Genomic DNA, 18,478 nt, shown 5'->3' with positions numbered 1-18,478 from the left:
GTGGCTGGACTCAGTTTGGAAGTATTTTATTAAGGATTTTTGCATCTATGTTCATGAAGGAACAAATGCAAAGTTTAGTCAATGTTTAAATCTGCCCCAGCTTTTACATTCCACTAGGCCAGTGGTCGGCAAACTGCAGCTCGCGAGCCACATGCGGCTCTTTGGCCCCTTGAGTGTGGCTCTTCCACAAAATACCACGTGCGGGCGTGCATGTCCAGTGCAATTGAAACTTCGTGGCCCATGCACAGAAGTCGGTATTTTGTGGAAGAGCCACACTCAAGGGGCCAAAGAGCCGCATGTGGTTCACGAGCCACAGTTGCCAACCACTGCACTCGGCCTTCTCGTGTTTTCACTACTCATGTACACAGGCTCAAAGCCAGCCAGGAACAGGTGGATAGTTTTAGTCTTCTCTTATATTTGCAGGTAGCCTTCCCATCAGCCAGGAATTTGCTTGCGGGTAGCCTTCCCATCAGCCAGGAATTTGCGGAGAACTTATCAAGGCCCTTGATGGCTGTTTATTTCCTTGATGTCCTTATTAAATATGGATGAAGCCACAGACTAGCTGAGTCACTAGGCTTCCGATTTGTCTCCTCTGAGACCACTACCGCTACTAATAACAGCGATGGGCATGGAGATTTCCCACGCTCTGCTCCAAATCCGGCAAGTCCTCTCTGGCAATGAAGTCATTGATGTTCACAGCTTGACCTTTTCTAAGATGAGAGTGGGTAATGTGGTTAATGAGGAATGGGAGAAGCCCAGGCAAGAATACCATAGACTCCACTGTTCTTACCCATAATTCAGTTGTGTTTCATGAATGATCACTTTCTGATTATTTGGTTTATGCCTTTGGTCTTTGATCAGTTTACATTGCATTTAAATGCTTATTTTGACAATTTTGTTCCATTTTATTATTGCTTATTGGGAAGAGGATCTGCTAAGCTCTGTCATACATTTTTTATACCACCACCCCAGATTCACACATGACTATTAATGATGTTAACATAATCAACTATTCTTTGGAAATGACAGTGGATTTTGATTTATGTTAGCTTTATGGAGACAAATTAATTAATTCTTTGGTTGGATTTAATTAATGTCTTCATTAGAATAGCATCTGTTTGCCCAATCCTTTATTGAGTTCTAACGATGTTCTAGAGTCTGCTCTAATTTCTGTAAATATGTGTATGAGAAAGTCCCTGTCTTCCATGAATTCATAGGTCTAATGGTGGAAACAAAAGAAAAATAAATAATTATAATACAGTACATAATGTTATATAGAGGTGAGCAGACTGCTGTGGGATGACCTAGAGATGGCATGTCTGTCCCTAACTAGTAATAATTCACAAAGTGTGCTGCCTTTGATTGGGACTCAGAATGATGGGAGTTTAAGCAGAGCAAATGCAATAGATAGGGAATTCTGAACATGGAGAGTAGTATGTGTTGAGACATACATAGTTTGGGCTTAACTTGTATCTGAAAAATACTCTGGAGGTACTTGGTGAAGAGCAGTAGAGCTGGAACTTGGCTAGAACACACACTTACATCTGCTGAACATCTATTCTCTGGGCCACCAGATGCCAACATACATCTTCAATGAGCAAATTAGTTCTTGTTTTGTCTGGGATGAGGAGGGACAGATAATTAAGTGAAAAAAGGAGTCTTCTTTAGGTTCTCCGGGTTCAGAGATGGTAAGGGCAAAAATAGAGAGTGGTCAAGTTCAAAAGATGTTTATGATTAAATTGACAGGGTTTGGTGATCTTGAAATAAGGAAGGGTGACTGTGGGCAGTTGGGCACAGAGGACTTAGAGGGAGAAGAGACAGCCTCTGGGAAGCTGCCAAAAAAGAAATCAACCCATACAACAACAACAAAAGCCAGATAGATGTCCAGATGTGTGACTGGCTAAGGGTTCCAGGTAAAGAGGGAGAGCCCAGGCAAGAGCAAATGTCTAGAATCCTGGAGACCAGGCTGCAACAGCAGCTGTAAGCAGAGGAATCAGCATGTGGTGGATCCTAAATAAATTTTCTGAGCTGCCACAAAGGAAAAGACTTAATCTGTTGTCCATGGCCTTAACTTTACGTTAGGGAGGGGCAGTACTAGTAAGAGGTTCCAAACCAACACGATCATTTTGGCACCCTTATTTTTAATACAAACTTGGAATTAATCCAGACCCTTCTTGAAGTAGGATAATGGTATTGATTAACAATTCTCCCCCAACAAATGCTCTTCCTATGGGCAGCTCAGACACTGCACAGAGACCTTCATTAATTCTGAAATCATTGAGGAATTATTTAGAAAGCAACTCCTTAAGAACCTAATCATGCTGCCAAAGTGTTAATGTGCCTTTTCTCAAAGCATTAAGGAGCTAGGCAGATACAAATGGATGCACTATGTATAAAGAGTAAATGATGACATATCTTGTCTCTGATCCATACTTTTTTAAAGAGGTTCCTTTTAGTGTATGACATTCTGTGACTTAATTTTTCCTGTTCGTGACATTCTAGTGTTTTTCAGTTGCCAACATCCGGATTTGCTATCAGTGTGAATCAGGCTTTTTATGTAATGAAGCCAACTTATCTGTCACCCATAATTATTCCATTCTGTCTTAAGTACTGTTCCATCTCCAGAGCCAATCATTACCTAATAAAAATGTAAGGGACAATCTGAGTCATTTTTGTAATATTATTAGTAACAGAATGCCTTTCAAATACGTGAATAGGTTCCCTTCACATTCTTAGAGAGGTTCACCGTAACTTGGTAAAACGTATTCATATTCTTCCAGAAACACGGAAAAAAAGCCAGTATTACAATTTATTTACTTATCTCATGAAACCAACTGTCTGAATCCCATGGCTTTATTTCCCAGCATTTCCTTTTCTTTTTATGGAGGTAATTTCAGGGAAACATCGCCTGTCAGCTCATTTTTGTCACTGGTGCCTGTGTGGGCTTTCTCATTCACTCATTCCTTAATTGAGAAGGACTTTACTCACTGGGGATGCAGCAGTGAATGAGACAAAAGAAGCTCCTGACTCCCTTTGAGCTCACATTGCAGTGGGGGAGACAGTAAGCAAATAAATACCAACAGTCGTGATGAGTCATGTGCAAAGGATTTAAAGAGGGTGATGTGAGAGAGAGTGGTGCTGTAGAGAAGGGCTCTCTGAGGAGGTGGCATTCAAGCGGACACTTGAATGACAGGCGATGCCATTATGTGGTCACAGGACTAAGAACTAAGTGTTCCGGGAGGAAGTCACAGCTAGAGCAAAGGCCACGAGTGACAGAATCTGGAACCAAAGGTACGCCAGTCTGGAGTGACGTGAACTGGGAAAGTGGTGGGAGATGAGCTCAGGGAGAGGGAGAACAGTCAAGGTAGGGAGTGTGGATTTCATTTCAAGTTCCATGAAGAGCTGCTGGAGAGACATAAATAAGATAGTGTTGTAGTCTGATTGCTCTCTGGGTCATGGCCTGAAGGAGCAAGTATGGAAATAGGGAGAGAGAGTCCAGATGGGAGAAGAGTTTGGCTTGCACCTGAGGTGCAGAGAAGTAGACTGATTCTGGATTTGTTTGGAGATAGATGGAGAAAGACAACTTATTGATGAGTTGGCTGTTGCTGGGTGTATTATAAAAAGGGATGCACCCATTAAGAGTAATTCAGTGGTGGGTTTGTTTGTTTCATAAATGTAGGACTCCAGCATCCCTCAACCATTCTATGAAGTTACCACATTTATCATTTTCAAAGACTGATTCTTTGCACAGTTGCATATTTTCCATGGTTAGAGCAACCTGTGACAGGACTCTTTAGATTCAAATCCAGATTCTCTAACTTAGTGGTCAGATGACCTCAGGTAAGTCTCTTAACTACTCTATTTTTCTGTTTCCTCTTACAAAAAATAAGGAAGAACAATTTTACCTTTATCATAGGGTTGTTGTCAGAAGCGACTAAGATAATGCACGTAGAAATACTTAGCACACAACTACACCCTAAGCCAGCCGTGGGCAAACTACGGCCCATGGGCCGGATTCGGCCCGTTCGGCTGTTCTATCCGGCCCGCGGAGCCAAAAGAGCAGAGGGTTCTCTTGCTCTCCCCTCCGCTCCTTCACCAGCAGCAGTGTTAACATGGCAACGTCGGGAAACACGGCCGCAGCTCCTTCTTCTGAGTCCAGTTTAAGAACCCATTGTGGCCCTCGAGTCAAAAAGTTTGCCCACCCCTGCCTAAGCTCTCAGTAAAGTCAGTAACTACATACTGTATTTCTGTCTTACCTCCTAATTATTGCATATGCAGGTCTCAGTATCTAGTTGTAAGAGTTACAATAACAAAATTTAAGAAGCAGCCCTAACCGGTTTGGCTCAGTGGACAGAGCGTCAGCCTGTGGACTGAAGGGTCCCAGGTTCAGTTCTGGTCAAGGGCATGTACCTTAGTTGCGGGCACATCCCCAGTAGCGGGTGTGCAGGAGGCAGCTGATTGATGTTTCTCTTTCATCGATGTTTCTAACCCTCTATCACTCTCCCTTCCTCTCTGTAAAAAAATCAATAAAATATATTTTAAAAATGTAAGAAGCAAATAATTTCTGTTCCTTATTTCATATTCTTGTATGTACTATTTTGACACTTTTAGAAAGAATATCTTAACAATAGTCCTTGTTTAATATAGTCCCAACTTCCACATCTGATTGTGTTTATTTTTATAGTGATTTTTTGTTTTGTTTTGTTATTTTGGGTTTAAACATCTGTAGCCTTTGAGAGAGAATGTTTGAATACTGTCAGCTTTGTTGTGAGGTTAGTGTTTTCATCACTTAAAATGGGCTGAGGGAGGATGGGCGTCTGATCCCAAGATTATCTGAATTATATAAAGTCATAAAAGCTTAAGGCCCTGTTTTGGTAGCTCAGTTAGTTAGTGCGTCATCTTGATATGCCAAGGTTATGGGTTCAATCCCCAGTCAGGGCACATACAAGCTGCTGCCAGTGAATACATAAATAAGTGGAAGCAACAAATTGATGTTTCTTTCTCTCTCTCTCCCACCCCCTCTCTCTACCTTTCCTTTCTCTCTTTCTAAAATCAAACAAAAATTTTTTAAAAACTTGAATATACTGCCTCCACCAGTGCCATCACAGCATGCGGGCGCTGCGCAAATGTACAGTCCTCAGCTTGGGCCGCCTGCTTTCCTTTGGACTTAGGCCCATGGGGGAGCTGCTGTTGGAAAGACCCCCTTCACTTGGATCACAGGGTAACCCTGGAAGACCTTGTATTGAATCTTCCGTTTCAGTGTAAACACTGGTTCCCGACACCCTGTCAGGCTGCAGCTACATTGCAGACTCTGGAGATTGGTTATTTACATCTCAAAACAGGCTTCAGAACAGCAGGAAAGTAAGCAGGTCAACACAGCAGATGGCCAAGTTTGCTTGGACTGGTCTGCTTAAGAATAATAAGGAAATTCTTTTAAATTGGTTCCTCAGCTATAAAGGTGGTAGGCAAATGTTTCCTAGTTTGGCTGGGATTGAGGTATATTGAGAAAATGGTACTTTTCATGAGATAACACATTAACCTCATTTTTCAAAGCTCCATGACTCATCTTGCTCTGAAGGTTGTTGGGCGAGGAACCACCTCTCTGCTGTAAGAATCTTCGTGTCGTCTTTGATGCGGAGCATGGTCCAGCCCTGGCTGTGGAATCCCTTTCTGTGCCAAATAGTCACCATGAAGGGCACACACAGTCCGTGGGTCTTCTGGTTTCGGGTTCTCTGTTCCTTCTTTCATTTTTGATGACATGGAAAATAAAAAATATTTTATTTCAAAGCTGTTACATAATGTGGCACCTGTAAAACAATCCCCTCTCTGATATAACAGAAGTCCCTAAATCCAAGGTGGGAGACATTACTCGGTTTAACGCTGGCTGATCGATTGTACAGTTTGTAGAATCTGCTAGTTTGGGGTGTTGGCTCCCACAATTTGCCTTTCCTAATTATAGTGCTGATTGCATGGATGCTGTCCTAAATTTTGTAAAAGTCATAGTATGTCTAAATACGATAGGACATGGTGATAGAGTCTGGATTTTCTCGAAGTCAGAAACTAGAGTAATCTGTGTGTATGTGTGTGTTCTGAAAGTTATACTTATTGGGGCTAAAACACCTGATAGCCCTGGAATTTTTCCTTCTACCTTGTCCAAAGACAGTGGGGTCATGGCTAGGAGCTCCATGTGAGGGTCTACTTGAGCATAAAGAATCATTGGTGGCTTTGGCTGGTGTAGAGCATCAACCCATGCCCTGAAAGGTCATTGGTTCCGTTCCCATATGGAAGGCTGCCAGTTGATGTTTCACTCTCACATCGATGTTTCTCTCTCCCCCTCTCCCTCTCTCCCTCTCACCCATGTCCTTGGGTGAGGAATTAAAAAAATAGAAAAGATCAACTGTGAATTCTCAGCTCTGCCAGCGCACACGGAAGTGAGCAGTGGGGCTCCCATCCGTCCTGCGGGCTTCTTGTGGGTGTCTGGTGGGGGGTCTCTGCTCCCCCTGCTCAGTGAAGAGCAGTTCCCCCACACACACCCAGTAAAATACCCCATTATTTCACAATGCAGCACCCCAGCTTGATCATACTATTGTTAATGTTTATTTGTAAGCTTTCTTTTTCCCAGAAATATATATATGTGGACATAATTCACTTTCTTTGTGTGTTGTTGTTTTCTTTCTACTACAGACACGGGAGCAGAAAGACAGGCACTAAGAGAAAATGTGTATCCTAAATTGAGAGAATTCTGCAGAGAAAATTATGGATTAGAATTTCAGGTAACTCTGATGTTATTTTCATTCTTAATTATGTCAGCTAAATAACTAATGTTTGTATTTGTTTCTTGTCACAATGTAGGTGCTAGAAAAGACTAATTTTAAGCCCTGAAAAATGTCATTCCTATAAGTGTGGGTAAAAAGAAACCCTGGAAAATCGAGATACAATATTTAGTCATTTCGCATGTTTTGCCCTTCTGTGCTGTTTCTTGGACCCTGCCTGTTATCGGCTTGTCTTTTTCTTCTAACCACGTTTCTGAGCTTTTTGGCAATTTCCACTATTATGAAAAATGTGAAGGCTGTTGAGCACCTGCCTTTGAGCTCTGGTCTCTAAAAATGTTTGGCATCTGAAAATTGGGACCAACTTTCTCACAGATATTTCCTTTCGACAGTCTAACCAGTCCCTGCCTTCTGTCTTGCCTTCCACATTCCAGGAATTTGCCATTTACCAAAAAAATGTAACTGCTAAAGTTTATGAAAACGCTGGCAAGAGACAGTAACTGCGCACATCATTGCTAACGTTATGAAAACCCTGGCATCTGTGGACATCATTGATGTGGCCACCGAATAGAAAAGTACTTGAAAACTTGGGTCTCTCTTGGACATCCAAAAATTGAAAAAATAAATGACTCCTGCAACAGATAACATTTAGACAGACTTTTTTCAACCTCAGTGACAATGGAAATCTTAATTCTCCTGTGCTAGGTCTTAACTGTGTATTTACATTGTTAAGTGAGGAATATGTACTCGAGGATTGTGGTGCACCATTGTTCGTGGAAGATTTCACCCTTCATTTATTTCCTCCTGGATATATATGTTATCGTTAGACCTCAGGATGCCTTCGGATATGTTGCATAAAGTAATAGTCTCAGATTACTTCAATTTCAATACATACTAGCCACAGGGCACTGACATACATATTGAGTAGTTACCGTTTGCTTGATACTTGTGAACTTAAATTAGATTTCTTGTTGTGAGTTTAGCATTACTTTCTTTGAGGAATCTGGTTCTGCTGATAACAGGATCGCAACTATAACAAAAATGTTGACCTGTCAAGATTCCTAAAGACTCAGACAACCCTGGGGACTCCGTTACTATTGAGGAAGAAATGTGTGCAAGTATAGTAATCCCATCATTGAGGGAGTTTGGGTTTGTGTCATTTTTGTCAGTAGAGGGAGGAAGTCTTTGAGCTACAGAACACCTTCCATAAGACATGGTATTGATTAGGACTAGCTGAGGAGAAAAATAGAGAAATACATTTTCTAAATCACAGGCAAGCACAGGAGAAGACAGATAACGCCAAAGGAAAAATTGTAGTAAGCAAGATTCATAGGGTAAATGGATAACAAGTATCATTCGAGGCAGGTTCAGTGAATCACTTGATGAGATGCTGGACAGCAGTGCAAACAGCGGTGGGCAGAGCAGAAGCAGAACTGAGCCCCAACTGTCTACACTGAGTGACTTAACCTGCCAGTCCTTCAGTTAAGCGTCTAAAATGGAGGTGGTGACAGCTTGCAGATTTCAGGTTCTGTTTAGATTAAAATATGCAAGGTTGCATTGGCTTCCCAGCTTCTAAGCTTAACAGGAGCTCAAATAATATAATAACTGAACCTTCTAAGAATATTAATCTTGGTATGGTCTTTTTTTGGTAGATTGATTATTGATCTCCATGAAGATATGTTTTCTAGAAAGATGGTTCTCTTTCCAACTGCAACAAAATATAGTGCCAGAGCTTCAGGAAAAAAAAAACACCCAACCAATTTACCCACACAGTAGTCTAGAATTCGTCCTCGGCTGTGCACTGAACCCAGGAGAAATGAATTTCCTCGAGTTACTCAACCATCCCAACCTATTTCATGCACCTTGCCACCTACAATGTTTTTCGATCTGGCTCTTCCCTTGTATCACCTCCCAAGTCTATTTACTCCTAATACTCTTCCTATCTGATCTTAAGTCATGCCCTCTTCTCTTGCCCACTGCCCTGCAGCTACGTGTCCTCCATCTGGTTCCTTGAACACTTCAAGCCCATTCCCACTTACAGATTTTGCCCTTGATGTTCTCTCCCTATAGGAATGGCTCATCCACTCATCTTCCTATTGTCCTTCAGGTCTCGCTGAAATGTCACTGCCCTAATGACCCAATCTAAAGTAACTACTTAGGCATTCTTTTACGTAGTCCTGTTTTAGTTCTTTGCATTGCATGTGTCAATATTGGATGTTTTTCTTATTTACTCATGCATTGGCTTACTTGTTGTCTTTCTCCCTTTAGAGTGTAAGTTCCACAAGAACAGGGACTTGTCTGCCTTTGTGACACCCATATTCCTGGTCCTAGAATAGTTCCTATATAGAGGAAAACTCCATAAGAATGTGTTGAATGAACGAATGAATACCTGCATGAGAATGTGAATGAGGAAGCCTCAGCCCAATATTACTTGCTTGTGGAGGACTTCTCTGGTCTCCCGTCCCTCCCAGAATATGCCTTACACTTTTCTCATTGCCCCCCTAAAATCCTATGCATAACTCCCGGCCATTCATCCAGTTCATTCAAGACATATTTGTTGACCCTTGACCACATGGCAGTCAACATTGCAAGTGTTGGAAATACAAGAGCAAACCAATATTGTTAGAAGAGGCAAACAACAAATAAGTTCCAGTGGTAATAGATGCTTTTTTCCCCCAGTCAATATTTCTAAGAAAAGCAAAGCCATTATGATAAAGGGGGTAAGAAATGCCAGAGAAGGACTTGGTAATAAAACTACCTTTGAGCAGAGATCTGTAGATAGTGATAGAGCAAGTCACAGAGACATTAGGGAGGAAGGTGCTGGGTGTAGGCAACAGGGCCTGAGGGGTGAGCATGTTTAGAATATTCTAGGAACAGTAAAGAAGCCAAGCAAAGTGGAGTAAGAGAAATTATTGTAGCAAGTGGCATCAAAGTCAGATCATATGGGACCTTATGGGCCAAGATTAAGGACTTAGAATTTTACTGAGTAAGAAAGAAAAGAGTGACATGATATGACTTATGGTTAAGAGTCACGCAAGCTCTGTGAGGAGCAAGAATGGGGTGGTGAAGATTGGTAGAAGTAGGAAGATGATCGGGTAAGAAATGGCCATGGCATGGACTAGACACAGGGGTGAGCAAACTTTTTGACTCGAGGGCCACAATGGGTTCTTAAACTGGACCGGAGGGCCGGAACAAAAGCATGGATGGAGTGTTTGTGTGAACTAATATACACTCAAAGTAAACATCATTACATAAAAGGGTACGGTCTTTTTTTTTTTTTTTAGTTTTATTCATTTCAAACAGGCCGGCTCCGGCCCGCAGGCCATAGTTTGCCCACGGCTGGACTAGAGCAAGCAGGGGAGATAATGAGACACCTGGTTAGGTCAACTTTTTCATCACCTGTCTGTAAGATCAGAAAGTTCTCACAGCTGGATGTGTCTTACTCATCTTATCCCAATGATTAGTCAAGTATCTGGCACAGAGTAGGCCATTTAGTTAAATCTTTCTTAAACTAAATGGATAGGATATGAAGTTACATTTTAAGCAAGGCCACATACTTTTATCTATATGTCTATGTGGCAGTCTGTTTTCTAGTATGTCCTTTTTACTTTCCAACTAAGATACTTAATGAAAATGCTCCAGACTCTCTGGTTACGTGAACTTCAATTCTGTGTGTAATAAATATGTAGGCTGACTGCTCGGAGATGGAAACAGCTGAATGGAATGAATATCAGCCCCACTCAGAGCAGAGAACACGCATGGCTTCAGAAGAAGACAAAGCATTTAAATGAAATGTTATTTGACTTACAGTGTTCCGTAAGTGCCCTTACTTTTGCCAACGTGTTTCTTAGAAGTTCGCCTTCTCTTTCCATGTCACAGGGCTCTGTCTTTACTCAGGCTTCCTTTTCTTAGCAGCTGAATGACAGTGGCAACCTCTTCTCTATCTTTCCTGTGTTCTGGTCCAGATTGTTCATAGCTGCTCAGATAATCTTCCGTAAACAATAGTGACCAGATTTCATTCATTGTAAGAGGCATGCTTTTTCCCCATTTTGACATCTCAGAAATCAGGATTCGTCTTACAAATCAGTGGTGTGTCATATGTGAAGATGTAATTGGCAGTGCATCTCTTTTTCAGTGGAACGTACATTATTGGCGCATCCTACAACTGATATCATAGATTCCATAAATTGCAGCACATTATTTCATGTATAGGGTCTAGTGGAAACTGCCGGTGTTCTTGTCCCAGCATCAAGAAGGGTTCAGGAATCTGAGAAGGCCATGCATAAGATTAACTAGGAATCCAGAGACTAATAAAGAGTCCGGAGACGAGATATAATTTTGAAAGGCATTTGGGGGTCAGAGGAGCTTAGCTAAAGGAGCTAAGTTCTAAGGTCTTAAAGTCTAAGGTCTTAGGTTCTCTTCATCCCCAGGACCCCATGCTTTTTATTAACACAAACACAACTTGTCCTGAGGCGAGGCAGAAATATATACTTCAAAGGGTATACAGAAACATTGTCAGAATGGGGGAATTAGCCTACAGCTGTTCAGGTGTTTGGCCAGTAGGAGGCAATAACATGTAGATTAAGATGCCTTTTAGCTGTCTGGCAGCCAAGAATCAATTTAATATATCCTATTCAGGTTTGGGGAAATGCCTTCAGCCATTCCCAGATGCTGTCATGCTGCCCTGCTGTCATGCTGGAATTGGTCTCCGGCAGAAACAGCATACATTTTTCTGTTGGACTAGGATTTAGATTCTGGGTCTACAAATGACTAGTCCCGTGACACTGGGCAGAGTGCTTGATCTCAGACACATAGTTGACCTCTCTGTAAAATGAATGGAACAGTGTTTGTTTCCCAGGATTGTTATGAGAATTCAGTGCAATCACACAAAGTGTCTGGCACATGGAAGGCACTCCACCAGAGACTGGATGGAGACTTGGGCAGGAAACCCATACTCCTTTTAGACTTAATAAAGTAGGTACATTCGCCATGCACATCAGAGTCATAGGTTAAGTTAAATTATGTGAGCCTTATGCTAGCTTGACCTTGCTAATAGTTACTAAATTGAACAATTAGTCTCACTCTGAAGATTCTTCATTAGTTGTTTCCACCTACCTTTTCTCCATCACTTCTTTCTTCTCCCACTGCATCCTTCCTGGTCTAAAAGGAGCCCCGTCTCCTCCTTTGCACACATTTTTCCTCCCAACTGCCTGCCTACTCAGGAATCTCAAAATGCATTTTTGCCTCCTGCCTTGCCAGAACACACCATTGTCTTTGTAATTGACGGGATGTGTTGTGATGCCCTCTGTCTTTTCTCCACATTGTCAGCTAATGTGCCCTTTCCCATTTCCTAGTAATCAAATGTCCGCTTCTTTCTCAGGTGAAATGCATATCCTCTCATTGACCCACACATCATTTCCCTCAGACCAGCTCTGCAATCTGTCTAGCGCACTTTGCGTTTCGGTCCTGTCTATCAAGCCCGAGCAGGTTTTACCAAGTTAATATTACGTGAAAGTGTTACATCATCTTTCTCCCACCCATGAGTCAGTTTATAAGAAGGGGGAAGGAAAGAGGAATGAGATGGAAGAAGGGAAGGAAAACCTTATGTCATAATTGACCTTCAGTTGCTCCATTTTAATTGTAAATAATCACAGCTCACTGCTTCTGCATCGTGGGATGGCTCTTCTGGAATTCTCATGCCTGACTTCCCAAGATAGCTTTGTTGTTCTTCTGTTACTTTGTGTGTATAGACACTCTTCTGCCTAATATGTTTCTAAGTGGAGAGCAGTGGCATTGTGGGAAGATTTACTGGAGGAGCTGTGCTTTGCTGAATGTTTACTTCTGCTCAGTTGTGGCTGGTTACCCAACACTGGAAACCACCCAATAAGATGAGTCCTTTAATAAACAGAATTCCATTTGCAGGTGACATTTAAGCGTCCCAACTGGGTGCAGTCACCATGAAGCTCTTGTCGAATTCTGAACACAGGGTAGCTATTTCTTTCCATTCTCATTTTTTATTTCTTACAGGAGGGAGAGGAGAGCTTTTAACAAGTCTTTGCAGAGTAAAAAGAACACTCATTTTAGAGGTTTACTTGGTCAATAATCTATAAATATAAAAGGCTAATATGCAAAGTGTCCCCTCAGGAGTTTGACCGGGAGGCTGGGAGTTCCATCGCTCACTATGATGTGCGCTGACCACCAGGGGGCGGCACGGAATGAAGGAAGGCCCTGATCAGCCCTGATCGCTGGTCAGGCCTAGGGACTCAACCCATGCACGAATATTGTGCACTGGGCCTATAGTTATTTATAAACCATTGAAAAGTAACTGAAACTGTTTTCTTCTTCCTGATCTTTATTTCCTTCCAGCTCCCAGAATTATGATGTTGTGACCTTTCAGCTTCTAAAATCATGATGCTATGACCTCATCTGCCAACGGGCAGGCCACATCACATGTGTGGTGGTGTTCTGTCTAGAAGTCCCTCTTACCCTGTCTGAAGAACAGTCTCCTATGCATATACCCTTCAGGCTCCCGTCTTTCTTCCTCACCAATGTCTGTCCTAGTTCCCCAGCAGCAGATGACGGTGCTTGGTCCAAGGAGCTTTATTCATTTATTCACAGACTTTCTTGAGCCTCTGCTCTGCACCAGGCTGAGTTGTGGGGGTGCGGTGGATACCAGAGTGTTGAAAACAGACATGGTCCCTGCCCTCATGGAGTTTGCAGTCTCACAGAGAGGACGGTCATAAACAACAGTGACCAGGGAAGCACGGAGCCAGTGCTGGGTTTCACTCAGTCACATCCTTTGTCGCAGGCCAGGTGTCCCTCCACTGCAGGAAGCTGGTACCTAGCCGCAGCCTGGCTGAGCTTCCTTTGTGCAGTGAGCTCTCCAGCTTATCATACTCCACACAGGTGCCCTGTGGATTCTGGCTTGTGGCTCCTTCTGTGCCTCCAGCAACTCCGGGTCCCTTCTCTCTGCCTCTGTGTTCATTAAGCCTTCAGAGTCAGGGGTCCTGCCTTAGTTGATGGCTCAGATCTTCCTGACCATCAGTCATTGTTAAAGCTGCCCAGAGGCCAACTCGCCCAAGACAGTGAGGAATCAGGTCTGAGCAGTTTGCTTTCTTCATGAGGCTCTGAATGAGGCATCATCCCACCTCATGCTTTGGGACCCTTTTTTCTTCTAGTGATTGTGGCCAGCCAGTCCTTCCTGGGCTTGATAAAGGACCTGATTTCCCCAGAAATGTGCATCTTAGTCATGATCCCATATACCTCATGACCAGTAGGTGACCTAAAGTCAGTATTTGCAGTCGTTCTAGTACAAGCGTGGATATGGGTGAGTAGACCTGAAGAGGGTGTGTGTTTTTTCTTATATTCCATTAATCTGGGGAAAGACATTCTAACTAGAGTGAGAATTACCATATCTATAAAGCATAACTCACCGTGGGCACACAGTATCTGACAAACCTAGTCTGAAGTTTAAGACTCCTCCCTGTTCACCTTCTCCTGTGAGATTAACATTCTAGTCCTGGAACACAACTGCCTAAGCCAGTGGTCGGCAAACCGCGGCTCATGAGCCACATGCAGCTCTTTGGCCCCTTGAGTGTGGCTCTTCCACAAAAGACCACATGTGGGCGCGCACGTACAGTGCGAAGTTGACTTAAAACTTTAAGTAAAGTTTATTAAGTTAATTTTAGGGAACGTTGTGGAGTGAAAGAAGATGTAGTGTCGAGGATTCAGAAAGGTATGTTGAGATGGTTTGGACATATAGAGAGGATGAACGAAAGGAGATAGACGAAACAAGTACACAAGATGAGTGTGAATGGGGGAGCTGGAAGGGGTCGACCTCAGCGAACGTACCTCAATCAGATTGAGGACATTTTTAGCAAAGGCCAGCTTAGGAGTACCCTAATTAAGTTAATAACAATGTACCTACCTATATAGTTTAAGTTTAAAAAATTTGGCTCTCAAAAGAAATTTCAATCGTTGTACTGTTGATATTTGGCTCTGTTGACTAATGAGTTTGCCGACCACTGGCCTAATCCAACTCAAATGTGTGCTGACTTCTCCTCTGTATTGACCTTGAAAGTTATGTCCATAGCACAAGAATGTTTCTGTCCAAATCTTTCTAAACCTGCTCTGTGTTATTCTGAATATTTTTAGTAGTGGCAGATATAGTCCCTTTAAGACTAGATTTGATTTTTTAAAAGAGCTAAAGGTCTTTTCAGAGCCATCTAATATAATAATAGAGGAATATGCAAATTAGCTAGGTCGCCATAACATCATGACCAATCTACAAGTGGTAGAGAGCTACAGGAGGGCGGGGCAGCAAGCAAGCTACAAGCGGCAGAGAGAGAGAGATACCTGCGGCGGCAGGTGGGGTGGTCAGCTGAGGCAGGCAGCAGCGAGCTACTCATGCACAGATTTGTGCGCAGGGCTACTAGTGTCTTATAAATGTAAAGGCCATTAAAGCAGGGGCAATAACATTTGTAATAAAAACAAACTCCAATGATAAAGTGACAGGAATTTTTTTTTTTTTCAATACAAAATGTGATGATTCCTACAGAGGAAATGCCCTGGGCAGTAGCGGGATCATTGGAATGAGTGTGTAGCTTCCCACTGTAATAAGTTGGAGGAACAACCTTCATTTCAGGACTATCCTTGTTCAGACACCAAACCAGTGCTATTGTCTCTATATTTACATTTTTGCTCTCTTCAGTAATGTCATGGGGGCATGGGAAAATATTTTGGAAAATATTTAAATGTAAAAGCTCTTTGAAGAAGTAGTGTGAAGCCATTATGAATTCAAATCTGGGTTTGGTTTTGTTTCTCAGTAAAGCATGAGGTTATGATTTGTTTCTGATATTTGCTCTATTGTTTGTTCAGTAATCTTCGTATTTAAATTATTATGTCTGATTTCAAGTGGTTAAAATTTGTTAGGGCTTGTATCTGCTGGTTTTTTGTTTTCAGACCAATTCAGCACATTATCATAAGCATGATAAATGACCTTCCCTAAGAATAGTTTAAAACAAGTTAGATGGTTTTAAGTAAAAAGAGATAAAATCAAATTACTTTCCTGAGCTTTTATACTTAATGATGAAATAAGTAAAGGCACATAAAATGTGCTGTCAACAAGTTAGTATTCCAATAAGTAGTAAATTAGATTCCAGTGTCTGCAGTGCCTGGACATTAGGCTAAAAGCTAAACTTAATTTTTTAAGTATATAATAAATCTTGTCTTGTTGGGCACTTTGGGTTCCAGCCACTTTGTGCCAGTTATTGATCATGCGGATATATGGCATGTCGTTTGCCCCAAATGGTGTTTTGTGTTGCATAAGTTAGATGTCTCATTTATTTATTTCCTCCCTATCTTCACGGTTGCTTGATTTTTATCTTTTTTCATCATGGTCTGCCCATAAAGACATTTGGGGGGGGGGGACACTTTAAAAGAGCAAAGCTGGAAGGAGAATATTTAAACAGAACTCCTGAAATGAGGAAATGAATTATGAAGGCTTGGAAGAGGACAGGGCTGACCAAACTCTAAGGGAATAACAGGTACAAAAACTATTAAAAAAGACTCCCATTCACAGCAAATAAATAGTGTGACATTCAGGCTCCTATTTTAAAATATAAGTGAAAGCCTTGTTTCAACTTTTGCCCTGGTCATTTGGTCTACATATAGGTGATTAGATCTCATTATCTAGCTCTTAATAGGCCAAGCGCTTGACTTAAACTTACCTTGTTCAAACACTCAGTTCTATGAATAGAGGATGTAAGGCCTGTAAGAAAATCACAATACAAATTAGATGTACAAATTAGATGTGCATCATTGTATAGTCCCACCAGCAGTGTATGAAGGTTTCAGTTCACATACTACAAAATGTGCCCATTTAAAGCATACAGTTTTTAGCATATTCGCAGTTGTGTGAGCATTACCCAAATCAATTTTAGAATGTTTTCATCACCCCAAAGGAAATCTGTGCCCTTTCACTCTAACTACCTAATTGCCCTATTCCCTTTCCTCCCGGCTCTGGGCAACCACTTATCTACTTTTCGTTTCTATAGATTTGCCTATTCTAGACATTTTATATAATAAAAGGCTAATATGCAAATCAACCAACCAGGGGAATGACGGGTCACTATGACACGCACTGACCAACAGGGGACAGAGGCTCAATGCAGGGGGAGCACTGCTTAGCCAGAAGCCAGGCTCACAGCTGGCTAGCGCCGCAGCAGTGGTGGGAGCCTCTCCCGTCTCCGCAGCAGTGCTAAGGATGTCCGACTGGTGGCTTAAGCCGTCATTGAGAGAGGGCACAGGCCAGGCTGAGGGGACCGCCCCCCACCCAATGCATGAATTTCGTGCACTGGGCCTCTAGTTTTATATAAATGGAATCATGGGACAGGTGGTCTTTTGTGACTGGCTTCTTGCACTTAGCATAATGTTTTCAAGGCTCCTCCTTGTTGTGGCATTGGGTCAATATTTAATTACTTTTTATTGCTGATATATATATGAATATACCATTTTATGTCTCCATTGATAACTTGATAGACATTTATATTTTTCCACTTTTTGGTTATTATAAATAATGCTGCTATGAATATTCAAGTTCAAGTTTTTATGTGTACATATGTTTTCATTTCAGTTGGGTATATACCTAGGAGAATTGCTGGATCATGTGGTAACTTTGTTTAACCATCTGAGGAACTGCCAGACTGTTTTCCAAAGTGGCTGCATCATTGTATAGTCCCACCAGCAGTGTATGAAGGTTCCAATTGTTCCATATCCTCATCAACGCTTATGTCTTTGTGGTATAGCCATCCTAGGGGATATGAAGTGTTACCTTTTTGTAGTTTTAATTTGCACTTCCCTGGTGACTAATGATATTGAACATGTTTTAATATGCTTATTGGCAATCTGTATATACTCTGTAAAGAAATGTCCACTCATATTTTTTGTCCATTTTTAATTGGGTTATTTGCCTTATTACTATTGAGTTGTAGGTGTTCCTTATATATTCTAGATACAAGTCCACTACTAAATATATGATTTACAAATATTTTCTTTCACTCTGAGGGTTCACTTTTTGCTTTCTTTATGGGTCCTTTGAAGCACAAAACTTTTTAAATTTGAAGAAATTCAATTTACAGTGGGGCCTTGACTAACGAGTGTCTTGACTTATGAGTTTTTCGAAATATGAGCCGTCTCTCGGCCGATTTTTTGCTTTGAGTTGCAAGCTAAAATTCGGGTTATGAGCCAGTTTCAGATATCCCACCGCTAGTTGGTGCAGCGAATGTCACAGTGAATGCCACAACATCAGCCCAGCATCACGTGTCTCACTCGTTCACTTCTTGATTTGACATATGAGTAGTTTGAGTTACAAGCTCTGCCACTGAACTAATTAAACTCGTAAGTCAAGGCCCCACTGTATCTTTTTTGTTTTAATTACTTATACTTTGCTCTCATGTCTAAGAAACCACTGTCAAATCCAAGGTCACAAAGAGATAACCTATGTTTTTAAAAAACTAGAGTTTTATAGTTTTAATTCTTTATATCTGTGATCTATTTTGAGTTATATTTTATATATGGAGTGAGGTAGGGGTCAAACTTATTCTTTCCCATGTGAATATCCAGTTGCCCAGTACCATTTGTTGAAAAAAACTATTCCTCTTTGAATTGTTTTGGCACCTTTGTTGAAATCAGTTGTCCCTAAGTGTGAT

The 18,478-nt window shown here is 41.6% G+C and overlaps 1 protein-coding gene across 1 annotated transcript in view; it reads left to right on the top strand.

Moving 5' to 3' along the window:
• Positions 1-18,478, top strand: part of NWD2 (NACHT and WD repeat domain containing 2) — a 152,149-nt gene that overhangs the window by 53,941 nt on the left and 79,730 nt on the right. The window contains exon 2 of the mRNA XM_059673624.1: positions 6,685-6,773. Coding sequence (XP_059529607.1) covers positions 6,685-6,773 — 89 coding nt within the window. The remainder of the gene's footprint in view (positions 1-6,684; positions 6,774-18,478) is intronic.

The sequence above is a fragment of the Myotis daubentonii genome, chromosome 1, assembly GCF_963259705.1.
Source record: "Myotis daubentonii chromosome 1, mMyoDau2.1, whole genome shotgun sequence".
NCBI classification, from domain to species: domain Eukaryota; kingdom Metazoa; phylum Chordata; class Mammalia; order Chiroptera; family Vespertilionidae; genus Myotis; species Myotis daubentonii.
This window is presented reverse-complemented; position numbering and strand designations above follow the sequence as displayed.